The 22,714-nt window shown below is 41.2% G+C and overlaps 1 protein-coding gene across 1 annotated transcript; it reads right to left on the bottom strand.

Annotated features, from left to right (window-relative positions):
• Positions 1-10,582: 10,582 nt before the first annotated feature.
• On the bottom strand, positions 10,583-21,890 carry LOC121189288 (NACHT, LRR and PYD domains-containing protein 12-like; the record flags this gene model as incomplete). The annotated part of the gene is made up of 8 exons (XM_041049241.1): positions 10,583-10,757; positions 11,662-12,179; positions 13,204-13,369; positions 13,704-13,877; positions 15,795-15,968; positions 17,886-18,059; positions 19,977-20,134; positions 21,024-21,890. Coding segments are annotated over 8 exons (2,406 nt in total), but the record flags the coding sequence as incomplete, so codon positions are not given.
• Positions 21,891-22,714: the final 824 nt, after the last annotated feature.

The raw sequence follows: 22,714 nt of genomic DNA on the forward strand, positions 1-22,714 counted from the left end.
AAGATGAACAGAACCTGGACCTCTTCAAACCTGCAGAGTCCTGCTTCTTTGGTTTCAGTAAAGAAGTGATGAACAAGTTCCACCAAGCTGAACTTTTTCTCTTTCAGCACATTCAGCTCTCTGAACGTGAATGGAAATGTGAAGTGTATGTCCTGGTTGGCTTTGTCTTCAGCCCAGTCCAGAGTCAACTTCTGTGTTAAGACTGTTTTCCCAATGCCAGCCACTCCCTTTGTCATCACTGTTCTGATTGGTCCATCTCTTCCAGGTGAGGCTTTAAAGATGTCGTCTTGTCTGATGCTTGTTTCTGGTCTGGCTGGTTTCCTGGATGCTGTTTCAATCTGTCTGACCTCATGTTCATCATTGACCTCTCCAGTCCCTCCCTCTGTGATGTAGAGCTCTGTGTAGATCTGATTCAGAAGGGTTGGGTTTCCTGCTTTAGAGATCCCCTCAAACACACACTGGAACTTCTTCTTCAGAGTAGATTTAAGTTTACGTTGACAAACTGCAGCAACATGTCCTGAATGAACAAACAAGAAACAACATCAATGACTGATTCATAAAGAAAACATGACATGTTCATCCCCCTAAAGAACACACATGAACATATTTCCCTCCATGTCTTGAGACGTTAGTAAATGTCCCTTTTGTCCATCATGTTGAATCTTTAGAGAAATCCTCTTACTGCTGTGCAGACAGTCAGCCAGCTCCTCCTGCTTCATTCTCCTCAGGAAGTTCACTGTGATCTTCACAAAAGCCTCTCTGCTGCTCCTCCTCTGCTCTTCATCCTCACCGTCCAGCACCTCCTCATCCTCCCTCTGACTCTCTGAGCATTCTGGGTAATCTGGACTCACAACCTTCTGGATCTTCTTCAGCTCCTTCTTTACAAAAGTTCTCCTCCAGCAGCTGGAACAGAAAACTATATGAATGACTCAATCAAAGTAAAACCATGGAGCCAAACATCAGATCCATGTTGGACACACTGACAATCCACTGCTCTAAAAAGTACAGCATGGAGATTATTGTCAACACAACAGATGTCAAAGTAGTTGTTGTCCATGTACAGACCATAAATATGGAGTCCAGGTGTGTTTGATGCTGCTGGGCAGACTGAGCACTGGGAACCTCTGAGCTCTCCTGGTCCACTCTGTGGAGGAATCATGAAGAATTAGCTCACATTATGTTTGCAGCATCTGTGAGCGTTTTATGCTTTGTACACAAACAACAGCTGCTTTTATGTTCTGTGGTGACTGTCCTGATTAAAGCAAACACTACTGTGCTGTGACATTCTCAATGAGAGGAAACAAGCAATCACTTCTGTACCTCATGACCTAGAGTCATCACAACAAGTCCACCTTTTAAATGATGAGTTTTAAGGACTCACACTGGGTTTGACAGAAGTCTCACCTCTGCTACAGGACACTAACACAAACACTGGAACTGGATAGGTGCTGAGTTACAGGGAGTTTTAGTTCTGATCTGAATGACACATATAAGAACATAAGAAGTGTTTTTCTTGAAAAGAGAAACATCAACTTTGCCACTAAAGCCTGTGTTTCAGCCTGATCATGTTCATATACTGTGTCATTCATGAAGCCTGGAGACAAAACACAATCACTTCATCTTTCATAGAAGACCAGTTATACAGGACAACTGTCTGATACATTTTAAACTCAGCTGCAGCTCACTTCTTTGTAGCAGAGGGAGGCTGTCCTTTGAAATCAAGGGGGTGACCCTTTGACCAGTCACTCTTCATGGACACAGAGCTGGGCTCAGGTCCATGTTCAGGTCCAGGTCCAGCAGAGTCTGGTGTGTGCTGCTGCTCTGGCCTTCAACACAACACACAGAGCTTTGAATGTGAATAATGATGGTGCAGTGATGTGAGTGCTGAGCTCTGACATGGAGAAGAGTCATGGACAGTTAGAGATCCTCATCTCACCTCTGAGCTTTGGTCTGGATCTCATGGTCCCCACACAGACTGCTTTTAGGGGGAGGGGCTCCCTCCTCTCTGTCCTCACACTGATTCATGATGCTGAATTCACATCCACATCAGCTCACACACACTTTCTACCTTCATGTGGAGAGAAAACACAAATCATTCATCTGCACATCAACTGAAATCATCCTCAGGTTCAGGTTCATGTTACTTTATTTGTACCTGTAGGTAGATTTGTTTTGCAGTCAGATGATGACGTCCTTTTGACACAAAGAAATGTTACACAAAACCAACACAGCTGACTATAAACATGATGATAAAAGTTAAAGTGCTCATGGCTCCACCAATCAGGATCAAAGAGAGAGAAGGTTCAATACAGAATAACTCTGATGTACATCCACTTCCTGGTGGTTCAGTCCAATGTAAAATAATAAAAACAGTTCATTTACATAATAAAGGGGTTAGGGTTAGGGTTATGTGTGGTCATGTTAACAATTCAGAGCATTAACCAGCTCTGTGTCCGAGTTCCAACCATCTAAAAAGACACGAGTACTGAGCTCTGTGCTCTGAAGGCCTGCTGTAGTTTTCATACTTGCTCAGGCTGAACCAAGTTTGTTTGCTGCCATCTTGTTTTCTAGTTCTGACTTGTAATCCTGCTTTGACTGATTTGCTAAATTATGGTTTGTTGTGAAATATTTTAACACACTTACAGGGAATGATCATGTCCCTGCAAAAGACCATGTATGAGCATGTTATGTCTCCCTCTTTACAACAGTTTTATATGTGGGCAGCAAATGCACACAGCTGTGATCAGAGGAGCCCAAAGGAGAGAGAGGAAGAGATTTATAGGCTCCCTGTAGAAAATGACTTGATGAAACAAGCTGCAGGTGATTATTCCACACAAAACAACTGAGACTCAGTTCATTTCTCCTCAGTATTATTCCAGGGGCCCTTTTTGTTGGGGCCCCTGGCACTTTCCTGCCTTTTCTAATAGTAAAGTCTGAACTATATGAAGCAGCAACGACAAACCAAAACCAAACCAAACAGCAGAGACACAGATGGACATCAATAAAAACAGCAAATATGTCCTGACAGACAGTTTTTCTGTTTGTACTGTGACCAGCCACAGAGATATAATCACCTATCAGAGCCGCTGAGATGCTTTATTGTGAGAGTATTTATGGATTTGGGTCTTTATCATCTAATTCATCAGGTAGAGTTTGTCCTGATAGGACCAGGAGGCCTCTGACTCTGTGGATGGAGTGTTAACTGTCTCTCTGAAAATCACATAGAGCCTGAAAAACCCTGTCAGTCCCTCTGAGCTCAGTCCCGTAGAGTTCATCTAATGACAGAGAAAGTCAGAGCTGTTCTCCAGCTGCTGTCCGGCCGAGCTCAGACCGCATTTAGCGGCTCAGACTGCGGGAGAGCAGCGGCTCAGGTCCGCCTCCTCCACAGGCTGATTCAGGCAGGAAAAGCTGCCTTCAGTCAGCAGTAAGTGGAGCCACAGACTAACAAAGGCTCCGTGTTCAGCTACTGACCATCAGCTCACTCTGCTTCCTGCCTCATCCCGACTTTACAGTGACAACTCAGAGTCTATACAACTAAACAGCACAACGCAGTATAAAAAAACACAATAAAACATAACATCCAAACGAACATCAGATAATTCAGGTAACTACAGGAAGTGTTGACGAGTAAAACATTAAAAGTGCGGACATTTACCTTCAGACAGAGAAAATCATCTGCGCCTCAAACTTTGGTCAAAGTGAAAGTAAACTTTCAGGAAATGTGGGATACAGTGATGTGAATTCAGCAGGGGCGTAGCAAGCTCTTCAGAAGTGTGGGGGATGTGTCCAGCTGTGGCAGTAGCAAACCTCAGTGAACACTGAAAAGTACTACTATACTATGAAATAAATGTAAACAATATCTAATTGAAATAGGCTACTGTTTTTAATGTCAACATTTTTCAACTTTAAGTTTTTAACTTCACCTACAGGATTTTTTTTTAAAAGGTGTCCATCTTCTCCTTTCTTTCTTTTTTTTATGCATTTCCTGATTCTGCGTGACAAAAAGACAGAGGTAAGCGTGATAATGACAACAGGGTTGGCAGTGAACAATGTTAGAGGGCCAGCATTCAGATTACAGAACAGTTAGTGGATACTGTCTACTCAGCAGATTACAGTTATGATAGGAAACAGAGCACAGAGGCAAAAAGCTGTCATGACTGGTAATTATTTACATGACAGTCTGCAGAGAATATTAATCCAACATGTATCTGTAGCAGAGTGGAACATTAAACATAGGAATGTGTTAGAAATGGATCATTGTAAACAATAAACAGCAGCAGGTGGGTGGAGCCAGGACCACAGACAGAGAACATGCAGCTCCGGAGCCAGAGATACCTGCAGAAAGGTACAGAGAAAGAGAGACCAGAGAGAGACAAGCACAGGACTACGGGACAGAGAGGACACAGAGGACACAGAGTTAATGACATGGAATAAAGGTTAATAACTGTGAGAGTGGGTCTGAGGAGAGAAAGAGAGAAGAGGAGAGGTGCACAGAGGATCATGGTAAGTTCCCCAGCAGCCTAGGCCTATAGCAGAATAACTAAGGCATGGATCAGTTCGCTGAGCCAGCCCTTCTATGGGCTTTATCCTTAACTGTAACAGTGTCTATAGTAATAATTGTGACTAACTATTGGTTTAATCAAAACAACTAAAACTGTAACTACAACTAATTAGAAGCTTTGTCAAACAAAAAGGTTTTAAGCCTAATTTTAAAATTACAGAGTGTGTCTGCTTCCTGAACCCTTATCTTCATATTTACTGCTTGTTAATGATTTAGTTTGCCCAGCTGTTCATTTATTTATAACTAAGTAGTGTGGCCCAATATAAATAGTAGAGGCGTTGTAATGTTGTAGTTTCACCACCAGAGGGAGTTGGTGGTTTGGAGTCGCTCCTGGTCAACGGATGTCGACACGTGATTGTGTTGCTCCAATGATGCATAGACAGGAGCTCATCATTGATAATGCTGCTGTTTGTCCTTCTTACAGTTTGATTAAAGCAACATACAACTACCCAGCTCTCTGTGGTTTCTTCAAGAGTGTTACAGATATATTAATGCATATATTAGTAATATATTGACCCAATGTAAACACTTTGTATTGACATATTCTTCATAAACAAGACTATGAAATAATTTTAGGTCAGTTTAAGCTTTGATAATGTTGCTGGAGCAGAACCTGACACATGAATGTGGTTAATATTATCAAAGTCAGTCAACAAATGAATTATCATCTGTCTTGAGTTGAAAGGAGAGAGGACGAGTGAAAATCCCAATATAAACAGCATGAAAACTTAGTGAAGCAAGTTTCCAGACAGAGTTCTTAACATGTGCTTTGCCATGTTTCTAATTAAATATGTTTCAATCTCTTTACCTTGCTCTGACTGACAGGCATCATGTTGGACCTGTGTTACCTGTGTGATGAACAAATATCATGTAAACTGTCTTTTACATTGTTAGCTGATGTTACTTTTTTAAAAAATTACTTTATTGATCCATCCAGGGAAAATTACTCTGCATTTTACCCACATCAAGTGAACCAAACACACACACAAGCACGTACATGCACTACAGACTGGGGCAAGCGGCTGCCTAGTGAGGCGCCCGGGGAGCTGGGGTGGATCAGTGCCTCACCACTGGTCACAGAGGCAGGTGTCTCCTTCACCACCACTGTATCCGTTTTTTTGCGCTTGGTCGAGGGATAAAACCCACGACCCTCTGATCTCAGGCTGATCCAAAGTCCAAAGCCGCACTCTTAACGGCTGCCCCCCAAAAGTGTGTTGCATTGGTCAGTAATCAAACCCGGGCCTTCCATATGGCAGGCGAGAATTCTACCACTGAACCACCAATGCAAGGTTATTTCCTGAACCCACGTCTCCAAGGGAGACTGCGACCTGATCACAGCGCCTTAGACCGCTTGACCATTCTGACTTACTACTTCAGTAAAAGTCTGTAGCATTGGAAGCAAAATGTTCTTTAACTATCAAAGTAAAAGTAGGCAATGTGAAGGCAGCATTTAAATTAGTAATATTTTTTATTCATTTATTATTATTCAGCTGCATAGAATTATTTTTACTCATTTTATAAACTGCAAGGTGTTTTGTATAAATACTAATTGTTTGTGTAAACATTCATTTACTTGGAAAACATATCAAAAGTCTGTGCGACTCAAATGTCTTCACAACAACAGTTAGCTGTTGAAAATGTCTTCATGTGTGCACAAATGTGTTATATCAAAAATATCTTCATTTGTTTATGGATTTTATTCTGAACACTGAGACACTATGTTGTTGAAACTAACAGAGAGAAGTCACATCCGTCCCAGAATGATTTTAGATCCCAGAGCTTCCACTTTGACTTCCTAGTATCATGTTGTTGAACGCGACAGACATCACTCACCTGTACTGATATGATATGCATGTGTTGGAAAGAAAGAGCTGCAGGTTAATGTGATAGAAACACATGTCTTTCTGTGTGGTCCACTCATTATTTGCATCTGTCACTGTAGCTTTTTTAGACCCATGGTGATCACTGACTTTTGTATGAATAAATCCTAAATAATCAGCTTATGTTTTTATTGTCCTTGTTTCAGATCAGTGAGGCACTAAAGAGTGACTTCCAGGTGTTGGCTTTTAACTCTGAGGAAGAAAAAATGAAGGTTTACAAGAAAAGATGAGAGAGAACGACTGAAACAGCAAAACAAAGTGGGTGTTAACTTCAAGTCTCTGAAACTAATAGAACTATTTTCAATCAGTTGAACCCACTGAGATTTAAAATGCCTTCTCTTTTTTTAGCGAGCAGAGGAATAAAGTGAACAATACAGGAAGTTACAGATGGACTGGTTATTTAGAACAAAAATAAACATACAATGTATATATGGGATATTGAATCGATTTAGGAGATCAGCTTGTGTAAAAAAATAAAAATAAAAAAGTGAGCTACAAGCAGTGAAATGTTGACTACACTTGATCAAACTATTGTATAAACTATTAGTAAACAAGTCAAATGAGAGACAGCAACAACAGGAAAAATACACATACAGGTAGACACCTGTGCAACAGCTTCAAAAATGATGTAACGCATCATTCACATTGATGGGATGAATGACTGTGCTGAGTTTAAAAAAAAAATAGCCTTGTGGTTCATATAAGATAAAGAGACAAACTGTCTGTCCAGTGTGTGAAGTGACTCATAAACCAATGTATTGCATCCACACTCCCTGTTCTACTGGAAACTTTCAAGGCTGAACTGCCAACCAGGCCAAGCAGGCTGCCCTATAGGTCCTCAGACCCTGAAACTCCTTTGTTTTGAAATGTGCCTCAGTTTTATAAATATCAAATGAAATGATGAGAGAGAGCCTCTCTATCATCTCTTTCTTTTTTGTAATGATCTTAAACTAACACACATCAAACCTGGGGCTTTGTAGTTTTCCATCATAAGATCACTAGTTGGTGTAGGACATATAGAGTGAGGTAAAGAGGACTCAGGTGGGGGCCACACATCATTTTTGCCCCCACTGCCCAGAGTGACTTTATCCAGCCATGATCTCCCTTGATCTTCTTTGCGGGATCAACTTACCAGGAACATCACAGCCTCAGGTATTTAGTTTTTTAGTCAGAGTTACAGTCAGGGAAGGACGGCGTGTGAGACTGAGGTGCATCGGTGCAGCTTCCGCAGTAATGCGGTCGATGTACCGGTTCGTCCTGGTAAAGAAGGAGCTGAGCCGAAAGGCGAAGCTCTCGATTTTATTTGACTTATTTATTAAAAAAGAAACATTTAGACAAATTCATGAGCATAATATTAATTTATTTTATTGATTTACATACACTACACTAATCACACCCCACTTCTAACTGGACGTACACACACCTCAACATACTGCACTATGCAGCTGAACTCCACTGTCTCTATGTGCAATAACTGTCTCCATATGTAATACTGTGTGCAATAACAACAATCAATATTTATTTTAGCTCTGTCTTTCTTGCACTATTTTTTTCTCCTGCAGCACCTTTCTATTCTATTCTATTCTATTCTATTTTTATAAGTATTATTCTATTTCTATTTTTATTTTTACTTCTGCTTTTACTTATACTATTTGTACATACTTTTTTATTTATTTAGATTTGGAGTAACACCACTTCCAGGCTGCTATAATTTCGTTGTATTCTGGTACAATGACAATAAAGGCTTCTGATTCTGATTCTGATTAAATTTAACTTTCTACAGAACAGGAATATTACAAGGCAAGGCAAGGCAAGGTTTATTTATATAGCACCATTCGTACACAAGGTAATTCACAGTGCTTTACAGATTACATTAAAATCATAGAATAAAAGCAAATCATATTACATTAAAATCATAAATAATAGAATAAAAGAAATATATTAAAACATTGGAGCAGAAAAAATAGAAAACAGTAAAATAATTAAATAAGAAGAGTGCAGTTAAGACAATTTAAGAGAATGCTTCAGTGTTTTCAGGCCTGACTTAAATAAACTGAGTGTTTGGGCTGTTTATTCCACAAGTGAGGAGCAGACTAACTGAATCCTGCTTCACTTTGTTTAGTCCTGACCCTAGGAACACACAGTAGGCCTGTCCCTGATGATCTAAGGGGTCTGGATGCTTCATAAGGAACCAATAAGTCCATGAGATATTTTGGTCCAAGACCGTTCAGTGCTTTGTAGACCAAGAGTAGAACTTTAAACTGTATCCTTTGACTCACAGGAAGCCAGTGCAGTGATTTGAGGACAGGTGTAATGTGGTCCATTTTTCTGGTGTTAGTTAGGACTCTGGCAGCAGCATTTTGGACCAGCTGCAACTGTCTGATAGATGGTTTGTTTAGACCTGTTAGGATGTAATTACAATAATCTAGCCTACTGAAAATGAATGCGTGGACAAGTTTTTCTGTGTCTTGTTTGGATAGAAAACCCTTGATCCTAGCAATGTTTTTCAGGTGGTAATAGGCAGACTTGGTGATAGCTTTTATGGTTGGTGAAATTCAGGTCTGAGTCAAGATTACACAGAGATTTCTGGCTTGATTTGTAACTTTCACTGACATGGAGTCAAGGTGAGCACTGATCTTGGACCTTTCATTTTTGGAGCCAAAAACAATCAATTCTGTCTTATCTGTATTGAGCTGGAGAAAATTCTGACACATCCACTCATTGATTTGCTGAATACACTTGCTTAGTGAATGTAGGGGACTGTAGTCGTGTGGTGACACTGAAATATAAAGTTGTGTGTCTGAAGCTATGCAGTTAAAAACATTTTTGAAAAATTTTGTTGGTAGATCATCGAGTGAGCATGTTGTAGATTTTAGTTGTTTGAGAAGTTCTGTAAGTGCTGTATTATCTAGCAGGTTAAAATGTGTTCGGCTAACTGGTGGACAGGAAGGCAAAAGTGACATCATCATTTTACCTGAGCTAGAACTACAAACTGTTTGTCTTATTTTTGATATTTTATCTGTGAAAAACAGTGCAAAGTCATTGCATGATTTTTTGGAGAGCAGTTCAGGTGGGACTGATACTCCTGGGTTTGTCAGTCTGTCTATAACAGAAAACAACATGTGAGCATTGTTACTGTTTCTATCAATAATGTCAGAAAAAAGGATTGTCTTGCCACTTTCAGTTCTTGGTTGTAGTTATGTAGGCTCTCTTTGTAGATGTCATAATAAACCTGGAGTTTGTTTTTTCACCATCTGCGTTCTGCCTGCCTGCAGATTCTTTTTTGAGCTTTAACCAGTGTAGCATTTCTCCAAGGTGACTTTTTCCTTCCTGATAGAACTTTGGTCTTGAACGGGGCAATTGGATCGATAATAGTTTTAACTTTGGAAATGAAACTATTTACGAGGTCATCAACGGGAGCTGTGGGCAGGGTTGGTGATGGTACAAATGTCTGGGTGAATGCTGCATAGGTGTTATCATTAATACAACGTTTTCTGACCACCTTTTCTTCAGCCTTGTTATGATTAGCAGGTGTGATAGTTTTAAAAGAAACAGTAGTGATCAGAAAGAGCAACATCAGTCACCACAACCTCAGAAATATTGAGACCTTTGGAAATAATTAGATCCAATATATGTGCCTTGTTATGTGTTGGATCTGTTACATGCTACAAAAGTCCAAAGTTGTCCAGGATGTTGAAGACTTCTTTAGCACTTCCATCTTTAGGATTGTCAGCATGGATATTAAAGTCACCCACTACAATAACACAATCAAAGTCAATGCATACAAAGGGCTAAGTTTAGTTTACTAAAACCCATGTCCTGCCCATATTCTGGGACAGACTGTGGCTGACATGGAATAGGTTTTAGGTTTGTTGATGTATTTCTTAAAATTTGACTCTTTCTTTTCCTTTTGCTTATCAAAATCGGCACTTTGTGTCCTGTCTTTTCCTTGGAAACGTCAGGAAAAACATTTACTTTACTGTGGGAGAGTGTTCTCTCCCTGGGCCTCGGGTTGATAGAGGGATTATTGTGGCTATACGTCCTCAAACAGCAGAGAAAGTGGGCATCCTAGTCCCTTATAGCAGTCTTGGTGCTTTTAAAGGCCTTAGAAGCCAGTGGTCTGGGTGGGGGTAGAAGAGGCCTAGATGGTGTGTTTATTTGAGTGGAAGAAGGAGGGGTGGGTTGAGTTGACCTGAGCTGCATAATTTGGGGGGAAGAAGAGGAGGAGATACTGCATCTGGGGGGCCTTGGAGGTGGTGTCTGGGGGAATGCTGGTGGGGGTTGCAGTGTTGATGATAGTAGCACTCTTGATCTGGCTAAGTTGGGGGTTAGGGGAACCATTTTAATCCCAGATTTCACCAAACTCTCCATGTAACTTGGGGTGATGCAGGGGGGCAGATGGATGTTGGGGAGTCGGAGGAGGATGCAGCTGAGGCGGTACAGGGCTGTAGAGGAGGACGTGGGATGGGGAGATCCATGTGGAGGGCCAGTGAAGCAGTCCTGTCATTGCCATCACAAGGGAAAGGACTGTCAGAAATATGTGATGCAGTGTGAATGACATCAGCAGTAAAAGTACACTAGTATTATCAGCAGCCAGAGGATTCACTGTAAAACATGAAGAACAGGGTAAACTCCAGGTATACACTGTAAAAATGACAGATGAAGCTGAAAAACTCTTGAAACGTTTTTCAAACAAACTTCACAGCTTCTTGTTTTAGTCAAATTTCAGCAGCTGGTTTTCACTCTCATCTTTTCTGATTCTTTTTTTTAAGTTGACTTTTAAAATTCATAGAATCGAAGCTCAAACTCTTTCCAAGTTTCTATCTTTGTTTTTTCTCAGATCTTTCAGATAAACTGTGGCAGCATTTTAGTTTGAACTGAATCAGCTCAGTTGTCCCAAGATTCAGAGAAAGACAAAACACTGATGTTCAAAATGATGCTTTTAATTTGAAAGGACAAGATCATGATTAGAATCTTAAAAAGTAAAAGTCAGCAACATTTTTCTCCTGTAATAATCGTAGCTTCCATCTTTAAAGGACTGGAAGAGGAAGAAGTTTACAAGGAATCATTTAGAAGAGTTTAACAAATAAACTGCTTTAATACACGAATCTGAAAAGGTGTTTGTGAGTGAAAGAGACAGACATGTACAGACTGAACTATCTGTTCAACAGTGAGAGAGTTTCTCTAACAGGAGGAGACTCTCTCTGCTACACTCTGCACAGAGACACTGAGGAACCAGACCACCAGGGCCAAAATCCAAACCCAGGATACAGAGGTTCAGTGAATGTGGTGTTGAAGGTGTAGAGGTGGATCAGTGAGTCAGAGGAGACTCTGTAGAAGGACAGAGAGCCAGCAGGACAGTCCACATACACTGCTACTCTGTCAGAGACAGAGGAAGATGATGAAGAGGAGGAGGAGGAGGAGACAGGTGTCTCTCTGTAATTGTGCCAAACAGAGTAACCACCATCAGAGCAGAACAGACTCCAGGACTGATCCTTGTCTCCAAACACACATTTTTCTCTGTCTCCTTTCCTTCTGATTCCTCTGTAACTCACTGATATGTCAACCCTTCCATTCCACTCTACCTCCCAGTAACAGCGACCAGTCAGACCATTACTACACAGCAGCTGAGGACACAGGTCAAATATGTCAGGATATGACTGATCCTCCTTCACATAGTTCACCTTCCTGTTGTTGTCAGACAGTTTGAGGTTTCTGTTTACTGTGTTTGTGTCGATGGTGAGTTCACAGAAATCTGATGGAGAGAAGAAGACACAACACAGCTGCAGTTATTGATCTATCACCTGATCATTGATTGACACTTTGAAGATGGTTGAATGTGAGCTGCTTTGTTTTCAGGAATCAAATGAAAACCACACTTACACTTCCTCAGACCTGGTCTCAACCATCGGACTCCACCAGGCTCCACCCTGAAAGGAGGAGGGGGGTCAGACCAGCACGTTCTCTTTCAGCATGCAAACATGGACATTACATGGCTCTCATACACAGATGCTTTGATTATTCTGTTCATTCAGCAAAGAGACAAAGGACCTGGAGTCCTTATCTTGGAATTATACAGAGCAGGGAGGTGACATGGAGGAAAGATTTCATCATTTGTCTTCTCCATTTGATATCACTTTTGGTGTCAGACACAACAAAAGATCTCACAATGACAAGATCAGGATCTCAGAGAGGTTCAGCTGATTATTGATCATGGACATTTTAGAAGACAGAGACATGACCAGAAACCTGATTTAATTTCCTACTTGGTTTGAGACACTGGCAGATGAATGTCTCTGAGCAGTGTAGATGGTCTTATTATTGTTGGGATGTTATTATTAGTGTGTCAGCACTGAACAGGTATCTAAAGTCTTTGGGGTTGTTGTGGTGAAAACACTCTGAGTGCTCAAAGTGGCTCTGTTGGTTCAGGAGCAGTTCAACCAGCTGCAGCTCAAATGTTTCCACACTGGCTTTGTGCTGATGCAGCATGAAATCCAGTCTGAGAAAGTCCTGCTCAGGTCACAGAAAACAGCTGACCACACCTGATTTAATGATTGTCACATATTTTCTCTTAAATATGACACAGTGAGTCATGATGAGATACTGAAGTCAGAATGAGAGAAAACCCCTCTTTGTGTTGTTGTTGAATTCAAAGCACTTGTGTAGAGATCTGTCATCAGCTGTGACACTAAATGTTTCCAGCTCTTCCTCCTCTATCACACACTGTCTGTGGCTGCAGCAGGCCTCTCCATACCTGAGGGTGTCCAGTCTCCACTGTGGATCCTTCAGTCCAGCAGACAGCAGCTTCACTCCTGAGTCTCCTGGATGATTGTAGCTCAGGTCCAGCTCTCTCAGGTGGGAGGGGTTGGAGCTCAGAGCTGAGGCCAGAGAAGCACAGCCTTCCTCTGTGATCAGACATCCTGACAGCCTGCAGACACACACAACATCACACAGGAACCCTCTGTCAACACCTGCTGGTCTGTTTTGTTTTCTTTGTTTTTCCTATTTTTGTTTTTGGTTCTGGTCCATTTTGGTCCAGGTTCAATATATTTAAGGCAAATTCCTTAAACATCATCTGTAGGATTAAAAAAATCAACAACTGAAGCAAAAACAAGAGAAATGAATAATTGTCTGAGTCTAGAAAGTTCTGTTGAACTTCAGTAAAATTTACTTTGAACAATCCTACACAAGTTGGCTGTTTATCCACTGATGTAAATCAGATATGAGCAAATCATCACCTAAACAGGTTGATGGATCCTGACCTGAGAGTCTCCAGGGTACAGTGTGGACTCTTCAGTCCAGCAGACAGAAGCTTCACCCCTGAATCCTGCAGGTCATTGTTACTCAGGTCCAGGTGTTTCAGACTGGAGGACTGGGAGCTGAGAACTGAGGACAGAGCTTCACAGCTTCTCTCTGAGAGGTTACAGCTGCTCAGTCTGAAGAGGAAACAATGAAGAAAAAGTCAAATAACATTTGTGTTGAAAGGACAATCAAAGGAACAAAACTCTCAGTTTGCTCTGCAGCTCACAGCAAACTAACAGACCTGCATTTGAAAACTGGGCCAAACATGAGAATCCTCTAATTGTTTATTAGCTGTATGTACAGGGCAGCTGTGTCTCAGCAGGTAGAGAGGTTTGTCCATTAATCACAGCTCTCCTCCTGTCAACATCAAGTGTCCTCAGGCTCAACCTCAAACCAGCCCTGATGGCCAGACCAGCAGCTTGTATGGTAGCTGGCTGCCATCAGTGTGTGTGAATGGGTGAATGAGAGGCAGCACTAGCACTAATTCTTACACTCAGGCTGTCTCCATCATCTTTGAGTGCATTTGCCATAGTTACAGTTGATCAGTTATAACTCATTTGAAGAAACAATGAAGAAAAAGTCAAATAACATTTGTGTTGAAAAGACAATCAAAGGAACAAAACTCTCAGTTTGCTCTGCAGCTCACAGCAAACTAACAGACCTGCATTTGAAAACTGGGCCAAACATCAAACACAGATTTTTTGAGTGAAGCAGAAATATCAGCTCTTTATCCACCTGCTAACCAATGAGGAGTTTCTACATTGATGATCATCTTTCATTGGCTCTGATTCAAACCCTTTCTGTTTTATTCTCAACAGGTTGAAGACATGACAGTTAAATATGACACAATCAGTAATAATGAAGCTCAGAGTCTGAAGAACAATAACTGTCCAAATACTTCAGGTCTTGACTGTAACTGTGTTAATGTTGGTACCTGATTTGATTTAGTTTGAATCCTCTGATAAAACTGTTTAATAGTTGTAAGTACAGGGCAGCTGTGTCTCAGCAGGCAGAGAGGTTTGTCCATTAATCACAGCTCTCCTCCTGTCAACATCAAGTGTCCTTAGGCTAAAAACCTCAACCTCAAACCAGCCCTGATGACCAGACCAGCAGCTGATATGGTAGCTGGCTGCCATCAGTGTGTGTGAATGGGTGAATGAGAGGCAGCATGTAAAGAGCTGTGGGTAAAAGTTCTATATAAATGCAGCCATTTACCAGTTTTTAGGTTTAGTCTGTGAAATCTGAGTTATTATTTTTGAGTCAGAGCATTCTTACACTCAGGCTGTCTCCATCATCTTTGAGTGCACTTGCCATAGTTACAATTGATCCATTATAACTCATTTGACAGCCTTGTTCTTAGGTTTTCTCATCCAACCTGGAAAACATTACAGCCAGTTCAGTTTGTTATAGTGTACCTCCCTCCTGGGCCGAACTCTGAGTTTCTGTCTGAATTCTCTGAGTTTTTATCAAGTTCAGTTCTCAGTACAGATAAAGTCATTCTTGTAGGTGATTTCAATATTCATGTGGATGTTAACAATGATAGCCTTAGCACTGCATTTATCTCATTATTAGACTCAATTGGCTTCTCTCAAAGTGTAAATAAACCATCTCATTGTTTTAACCCCACCATCAACCTTGTTCTGTTATATGGCATTGAGACTGAATCAATAAAAACAACCCCAGGTTTCTCTTCAGCACTGTAGCCAGGCTGACAGAGTCACAGCTCTATTGATCTATGTATCCCTATAGCTCTCAGCAGTAACGACTTCATGGGCTTCTTTAATAATAAAATTCTGATTATCAGAGACAAAATTGATCCTGAAGGTTTCATTGAAGTCAACAGACATTATTCATGACAACTGACTGAAATGAAGTGAAACTGAAGGAATAATTCTTAGTCTGAGAGAAGAAAAATTCACAATACGGAAAAACAACTATTTCAAATCTCATTCATTCAAGATGAATAGATTCAAGTTCTGGATGAAGATAAACCAGGTTCAGTTGTGGATTAAAGATCTAAGATCTACAACAGTAACAGACAGTGAACTGACCTCAGAGTCTCCAGTCTACAGTGTGGACTCTTCAGAGAACCACACAGCAGCTTCAGTCCTAAATCCTGCAGGTCATTGTTACTCAGGTCCAGGTGTCTCAGACTAGAGGACTGGGAGCTGAGAACTGAGGACAGAGCTTCACAGCTTCTCTCTGAGAGGTTACAGCTGCTCAGTCTGAAGAGGAAACAATGAAGAAAAAGTCAAATAACATTTGTGTTGAAAGGACAATCAAAGGAACAAAACTCTCAGTTTGCTCTGCAGCTCACAGCAAACTAACAGACCTGCATTTGAAAACTGGGCCAAACATCAGAATCCTCTAATTGTTTATTAGCTGTATGTACAGGGCAGCTGTGTCTCAGCAGGTAGAGAGGTTTGTCCATTAATCACAGCTCTCCTCCTGTCAACATCAAGTGTCCTCAGGCTCAACCTCAAACCAGCCCTGATGGCCAGACCAGCAGCTTGTATGGTAGCTGGCTGCCATCAGTGTGTGTGAATGGGTGAATGAGAGGCAGCACTAGCACTAATTCTTACACTCAGGCTGTCTCCATCATCTTTGAGTGCATTTGCCATAGTTACAGTTGATCAGTTATAACTCATTTGAAGAAACAATGAAGAAAAAGTCAAATAACATTTGTGTTGAAAAGACAATCAAAGGAACAAAACTCTCAGTTTGCTCTGCAGCTCACAGCAAACTAACAGACCTGCATTTGAAAACTGGGCCAAACATCAAACACAGATTTTTTGAGTGAAGCAGAAATATCAGCTCTTTATCCACCTGCTAACCAATGAGGAGTTTCTACATTGATGATCATCTTTCATTGGCTCTGATTCAAACCCTTTCTGTTTTATTCTCAACAGGTTGAAGACATGACAGTTAAATATGACACAATCAGTAATAATGAAGCTCAGAGTCTGAAGAACAATAACTGTCCAAATACTTCAGGTCTTGACTGTAACTGTGTTAATGTTGGTACCTGATTTGATTTAGTTTGAATCCTCTGATAAAATTGTTTATTAGTTGTAAGTACAGGGCAGCTGTGTCTCAGCAGGCAGAGAGGTTTGTCCATTAATCACAGCTCTCCTCCTGTCAACATCAAGTGTCCTTAGGCTAAAAACCTCAACCTCAAACCAGCCCTGATGACCAGACCAGCAGCTGATATGGTAGCTGGCTGCCATCAGTGTGTGTGAATGGGTGAATGAGAGGCAGCATGTAAAGAGCTGTGGGTAAAAGTTCTATATAAATGCAGCCATTTACCAGTTTTTAGGTTTAGTCTGTGAAATCTGAGTTATTATTTTTGAGTCAGAGCATTCTTACACTCAGGCTGTCTCCATCATCTTTGAGTGCACTTGCCATAGTTACAATTGATCCATTATAACTCATTTGACAGCCTTGTTCTTAGGTTTTCTCATCCAACCTGGAAAACATTACAGCCAGTTCAGTTTGTTATAGTGTACCTCCCTCCTGGGCCGAACTCTGAGTTTCTGTCTGAATTCTCTGAGTTTTTATCAAGTTCAGTTCTCAGTACAGATAAAGTCATTCTTGTAGGTGATTTCAATATTCATGTGGATGTTAACAATGATAGCCTTAGCACTGCATTTATCTCATTATTAGACTCAATTGGCTTCTCTCAAAGTGTAAATAAACCATCTCATTGTTTTAACCCCACCATCAACCTTGTTCTGTTATATGGCATTGAGACTGAATCAATAAAAACAACCCCAGGTTTCTCTTCAGCACTGTAGCCAGGCTGACAGAGTCACAGCTCTATTGATCTATGTATCCCTATAGCTCTCAGCAGTAACGACTTCATGGGCTTCTTTAATAATAAAATTCTGATTATCAGAGACAAAATTGATCCTGAAGGTTTCATTGAAGTCAACAGACATTATTCATGACAACTGACTGAAATGAAGTGAAACTGAAGGAATAATTCTTAGTCTGAGAGAAGAAAAATTCACAATACGGAAAAACAACTATTTCAAATCTCATTCATTCAAGATGAATAGATTCAAGTTCTGGATGAAGATAAACCAGGTTCAGTTGTGGATTAAAGATCTAAGATCTACAACAGTAACAGACAGTGAACTGACCTCAGAGTCTCCAGTCTACAGTGTGGACTCTTCAGAGAACCACACAGCAGCTTCAGTCCTAAATCCTGCAGGTCATTGTTACTCAGGTCCAGGTGTCTCAGACTAGAGGACTGGGAGCTGAGAACTGAGGACAGAGCTTCACAGCTTCTCTCTGAGAGGTTACAGCTGCTCAGTCTGAAGAGGAAACAATGAAGAAAAAGTCAAATAACATTTGTGTTGAAAGGACAATCAAAGGAACAAAACTCTCAGTTTGCTCTGCAGCTCACAGCAAACTAACAGACCTGCATTTGAAAACTGGGCCAAACATCAGAATCCTCTAATTGTTTATTAGCTGTATGTACAGGGCAGCTGTGTCTCAGCAGGTAGAGAGGTTTGTCCATTAATCACAGCTCTCCTCCTGTCAACATCAAGTGTCCTCAGGCTCAACCTCAAACCAGCCCTGATGGCCAGACCAGCAGCTTGTATGGTAGCTGGCTGCCATCAGTGTGTGTGAATGGGTGAATGAGAGGCAGCACTAGCACTAATTCTTACACTCAGGCTGTCTCCATCATCTTTGAGTGCATTTGCCATAGTTACAGTTGATCAGTTATAACTCATTTGAAGAAACAATGAAGAAAAAGTCAAATAACATTTGTGTTGAAAAGACAATCAAAGGAACAAAACTCTCAGTTTGCTCTGCAGCTCACAGCAAACTAACAGACCTGCATTTGAAAACTGGGCCAAACATCAAACACAGATTTTTTGAGTGAAGCAGAAATATCAGCTCTTTATCCACCTGCTAACCAATGAGGAGTTTCTACATTGATGATCATCTTTCATTGGCTCTGATTCAAACCCTTTCTGTTTTATTCTCAACAGGTTGAAGACATGACAGTTAAATATGACACAATCAGTAATAATGAAGCTCAGAGTCTGAAGAACAATAACTGTCCAAATACTTCAGGTCTTGACTGTAACTGTGTTAATGTTGGTACCTGATTTGATTTAGTTTGAATCCTCTGATAAAACTGTTTAATAGTTGTAAGTACAGGGCAGCTGTGTCTCAGCAGGCAGAGAGGTTTGTCCATTAATCACAGCTCTCCTCCTGTCAACATCAAGTGTCCTTAGGCTAAAAACCTCAACCTCAAACCAGCCCTGATGACCAGACCAGCAGCTGATATGGTAGCTGGCTGCCATCAGTGTGTGTGAATGGGTGAATGAGAGGCAGCATGTAAAGAGCTGTGGGTAAAAGTTCTATATAAATGCAGCCATTTACCAGTTTTTAGGTTTAGTCTGTGAAATCTGAGTTATTATTTTTGAGTCAGAGCATTCTTACACTCAGGCTGTCTCCATCATCTTTGAGTGCACTTGCCATAGTTACAATTGATCCATTATAACTCATTTGACAGCCTTGTTCTTAGGTTTTCTCATCCAACCTGGAAAACATTACAGCCAGTTCAGTTTGTTATAGTGTACCTCCCTCCTGGGCCGAACTCTGAGTTTCTGTCTGAATTCTCTGAGTTTTTATCAAGTTCAGTTCTCAGTACAGATAAAGTCATTCTTGTAGGTGATTTCAATATTCATGTGGATGTTAACAATGATAGCCTTAGCACTGCATTTATCTCATTATTAGACTCAATTGGCTTCTCTCAAAGTGTAAATAAACCATCTCATTGTTTTAACCCCACCATCAACCTTGTTCTGTTATATGGCATTGAGACTGAATCAATAAAAACAACCCCAGGTTTCTCTTCAGCACTGTAGCCAGGCTGACAGAGTCACAGCTCTATTGATCTATGTATCCCTATAGCTCTCAGCAGTAACGACTTCATGGGCTTCTTTAATAATAAAATTCTGATTATCAGAGACAAAATTGATCCTGAAGGTTTCATTGAAGTCAACAGACATTATTCATGACAACTGACTGAAATGAAGTGAAACTGAAGGAATAATTCTTAGTCTGAGAGAAGAAAAATTCACAATACGGAAAAACAACTATTTCAAATCTCATTCATTCAAGATGAATAGATTCAAGTTCTGGATGAAGATAAACCAGGTTCAGTTGTGGATTAAAGATCTAAGATCTACAACAGTAACAGACAGTGAACTGACCTCAGAGTCTCCAGTCTACAGTGTGGACTCTTCAGAGAACCACACAGCAGCTTCAGTCCTAAATCCTGCAGGTCATTGTTACTCAGGTCCAGGTGTCTCAGACTAGAGGACTGGGAGCTGAGAACTGAGGACAGAGCTTCACAGCTTCTCTCTGAGAGGTTACAGCTGCTCAGTCTGAAGAGGAAACAATGAAGAAAAAGTCAAATAACATTTGTGTTGAAAGGACAATCAAAGGAACAAAACTCTCAGTTTGCTCACAGCAAACTAACAGACCTGCATTTGAAAACTGGGCCAAACATCAAACGCAGATTTGTTGAGTGAAGCAGAAATATCAGCTCTTTATCCACCTGCTAACCAATGAGGAGTTTCTACATTGATGATCATCTTTCATTGGCTCTGATTCAAATCCTTTCTGTTTTATTCTCAACAAGTTGGAGACATGACAGTTAAATATGACACAATCAGTAATAAACAGACATGTACAGTCAAGGCCGTAAGTATTTGGACAGTAAGACATGATATGTTATTTGGGCTCTCAGCACATTCACTTTAAAATATAATAAGGGATACTACAGTCAATGACTGCAAATGATTTTACACTAAATATTAAATGTGATGAGTTTGTTTCACTTCATGTGTATTTGTCCAGCTACTTCTGAACCACTAAAAGGGCTGAATCTCCCACACAGTTCTTTCTATACTGATGTCAACCTGCTCAAATTAAAGCTGAGACTTGGCTCTTTAATGTAGGATCCATTATTTTAATTCAGATTCAATGTGATGAAGCTCAGAGCTCAGAGATGATGATAAGGAATTAAAGAAGAGAGGAATTTATTTTCCCTCCTGCTGAATAAAATAGCAGAGTCTTTATATAATAATGAATAAATCCAACTATCTATACACTTACAGAGCTTTGTTAGAGGCTTTGACAACTGGCAGCAGATTCAGAAGAGCCTCCTCTGAAGCAGAGTATTTCTTCAGGTCAAACACGTCCAGATCTTTTTCTGATGACAGTAAGATGAAGACCACAGCTGACCATTGAGCAGGAGACAGTTCATCTGTGGAGAGATGTCCTGAACTCAGGGACTGTTGGATCTGCTCCACTAGAGAACGATCATTCAGTTCATTCAGACAGTGGAACAGGTTGATGTTTTGCTCTGCAGAGGGAGTCTCTTCAATCTTCTTCTTGATGTACTGGACTGTTTGCTGATTGGTCTGTGAGTCACTTCCTGTCTGTGTCAGCAGACCTCGTAGGAGAGTCTGATTGGTCTGCAATGAAAGACCCAGGAGGAAGCGGAGGAATAAGTCCAGGTGTCCATTTTGACACTGTAAGGCCTTGTCCACAGCCCTCTGGTAGAGCTGTGTTGGATCAGCTTTGTCTCTGAACAGTTTAGAACAGTTGGAGGTTGACTGTTCTTCTGACAGCAGATTGACTCCAGACTTGATGAAGGTCAGATGGACATGAAGAGCAGCCAGAAACTCCTGAAGACTCAGATGGACGAAGCAGAACACCTTGTCCTGGTACAGTCCTCTCTCCTCTTTAAAGACCTGTGTGAACACTCCTGAGTACACTGAGGCTGCTCTGATATCGATGCCACACTCTGTCAGGTCTGATTCATAGAAGATCAGGTTTCCTTTCTGCAGCTGCTCAAAAGCCAGTTTTCCCAGAGACTCAATCATCTTCCTGGTCTCTGGACTCCAGTGTGGATCTGTCTCAGCTCCTCCATCATACTTGACATTCCTCAGTTTGGACTGAACCACCAGGAAGTGGATGTACATCTCAGTCAGGGTCTTGGGCAGCCGTCCTCCCTCTCTGGTTTCCAACACATCCTCCAGAACTGTAGCAGTGATCCAGCAGAAGACCGGGATGTGGCACATGATGTGGAGGCTTCGTGAAGTCTTGATGTGGGAGATGATCCTTCTGGCCTGCTCCTCCTCTCTGAACCTCTTCCTGAAGTACTCCTCCTTCTGTGGGTCAGTGAACCCTCTGACCTCTGTCACCATGTCAACACACTCAGGAGGGATCTGATTGGCTGCTGCAGGTCGTGTGGTTATCCAGAGGCGAGCAGAGGGAAGCAGTTTCCCCCTGATGAGGTTTGTCAGCAGCACATCCACTGAGGTGGACTCTGTAACATCAGTCAGGATCTCAGTGTTGTGGAAGTCCAGAGGAAGTCGACACTCATCCAGACCGTCAAAGATGAACAGAACCTGGACCTCTTCAAACCTGCAGAGTCCTGCTTCTTTGGTTTCAGTAAAGAAGTGATGAACAAGTTCCACCAAGCTGAACTTTTTCTCTTTCAGCACATTCAGCTCTCTGAACGTGAATGGAAATGTGAAGTGTATGTCCTGGTTGGCTTTGTCTTCAGCCCAGTCCAGAGTCAACTTCTGTGTTAGGACTGTTTTCCCAATGCCAGCCACTCCCTTTGTCATCACTGTTCTGATTGGTCCATCTCTTCCAGGTGAGGCTTTAAAGATGTCTTCTTGTCTGATGCTTGTTTCTGGTCTGGCTGGTTTCCTGGATGCTGTTTCAATCTGTCTGACCTCATGTTCATCATTGACCTCTCCAGTCCCTCCCTCTGTGATGTAGAGCTCTGTGTAGATCTGATTCAGAAGGGTTGGGTTTCCTGCTTTAGAGATCCCCTCAAACACACACTGGAACTTCTTCTTCAGAGCAGATTTAAGTTTAAGTTGACACACTGGAGCAACATGTCCTGAATGAACAAACAAGAAACAACATC

This window comes from Toxotes jaculatrix, chromosome 11 (assembly GCF_017976425.1).
Source record: "Toxotes jaculatrix isolate fToxJac2 chromosome 11, fToxJac2.pri, whole genome shotgun sequence".
NCBI lineage: Eukaryota > Metazoa > Chordata > Actinopteri > Toxotidae > Toxotes > Toxotes jaculatrix.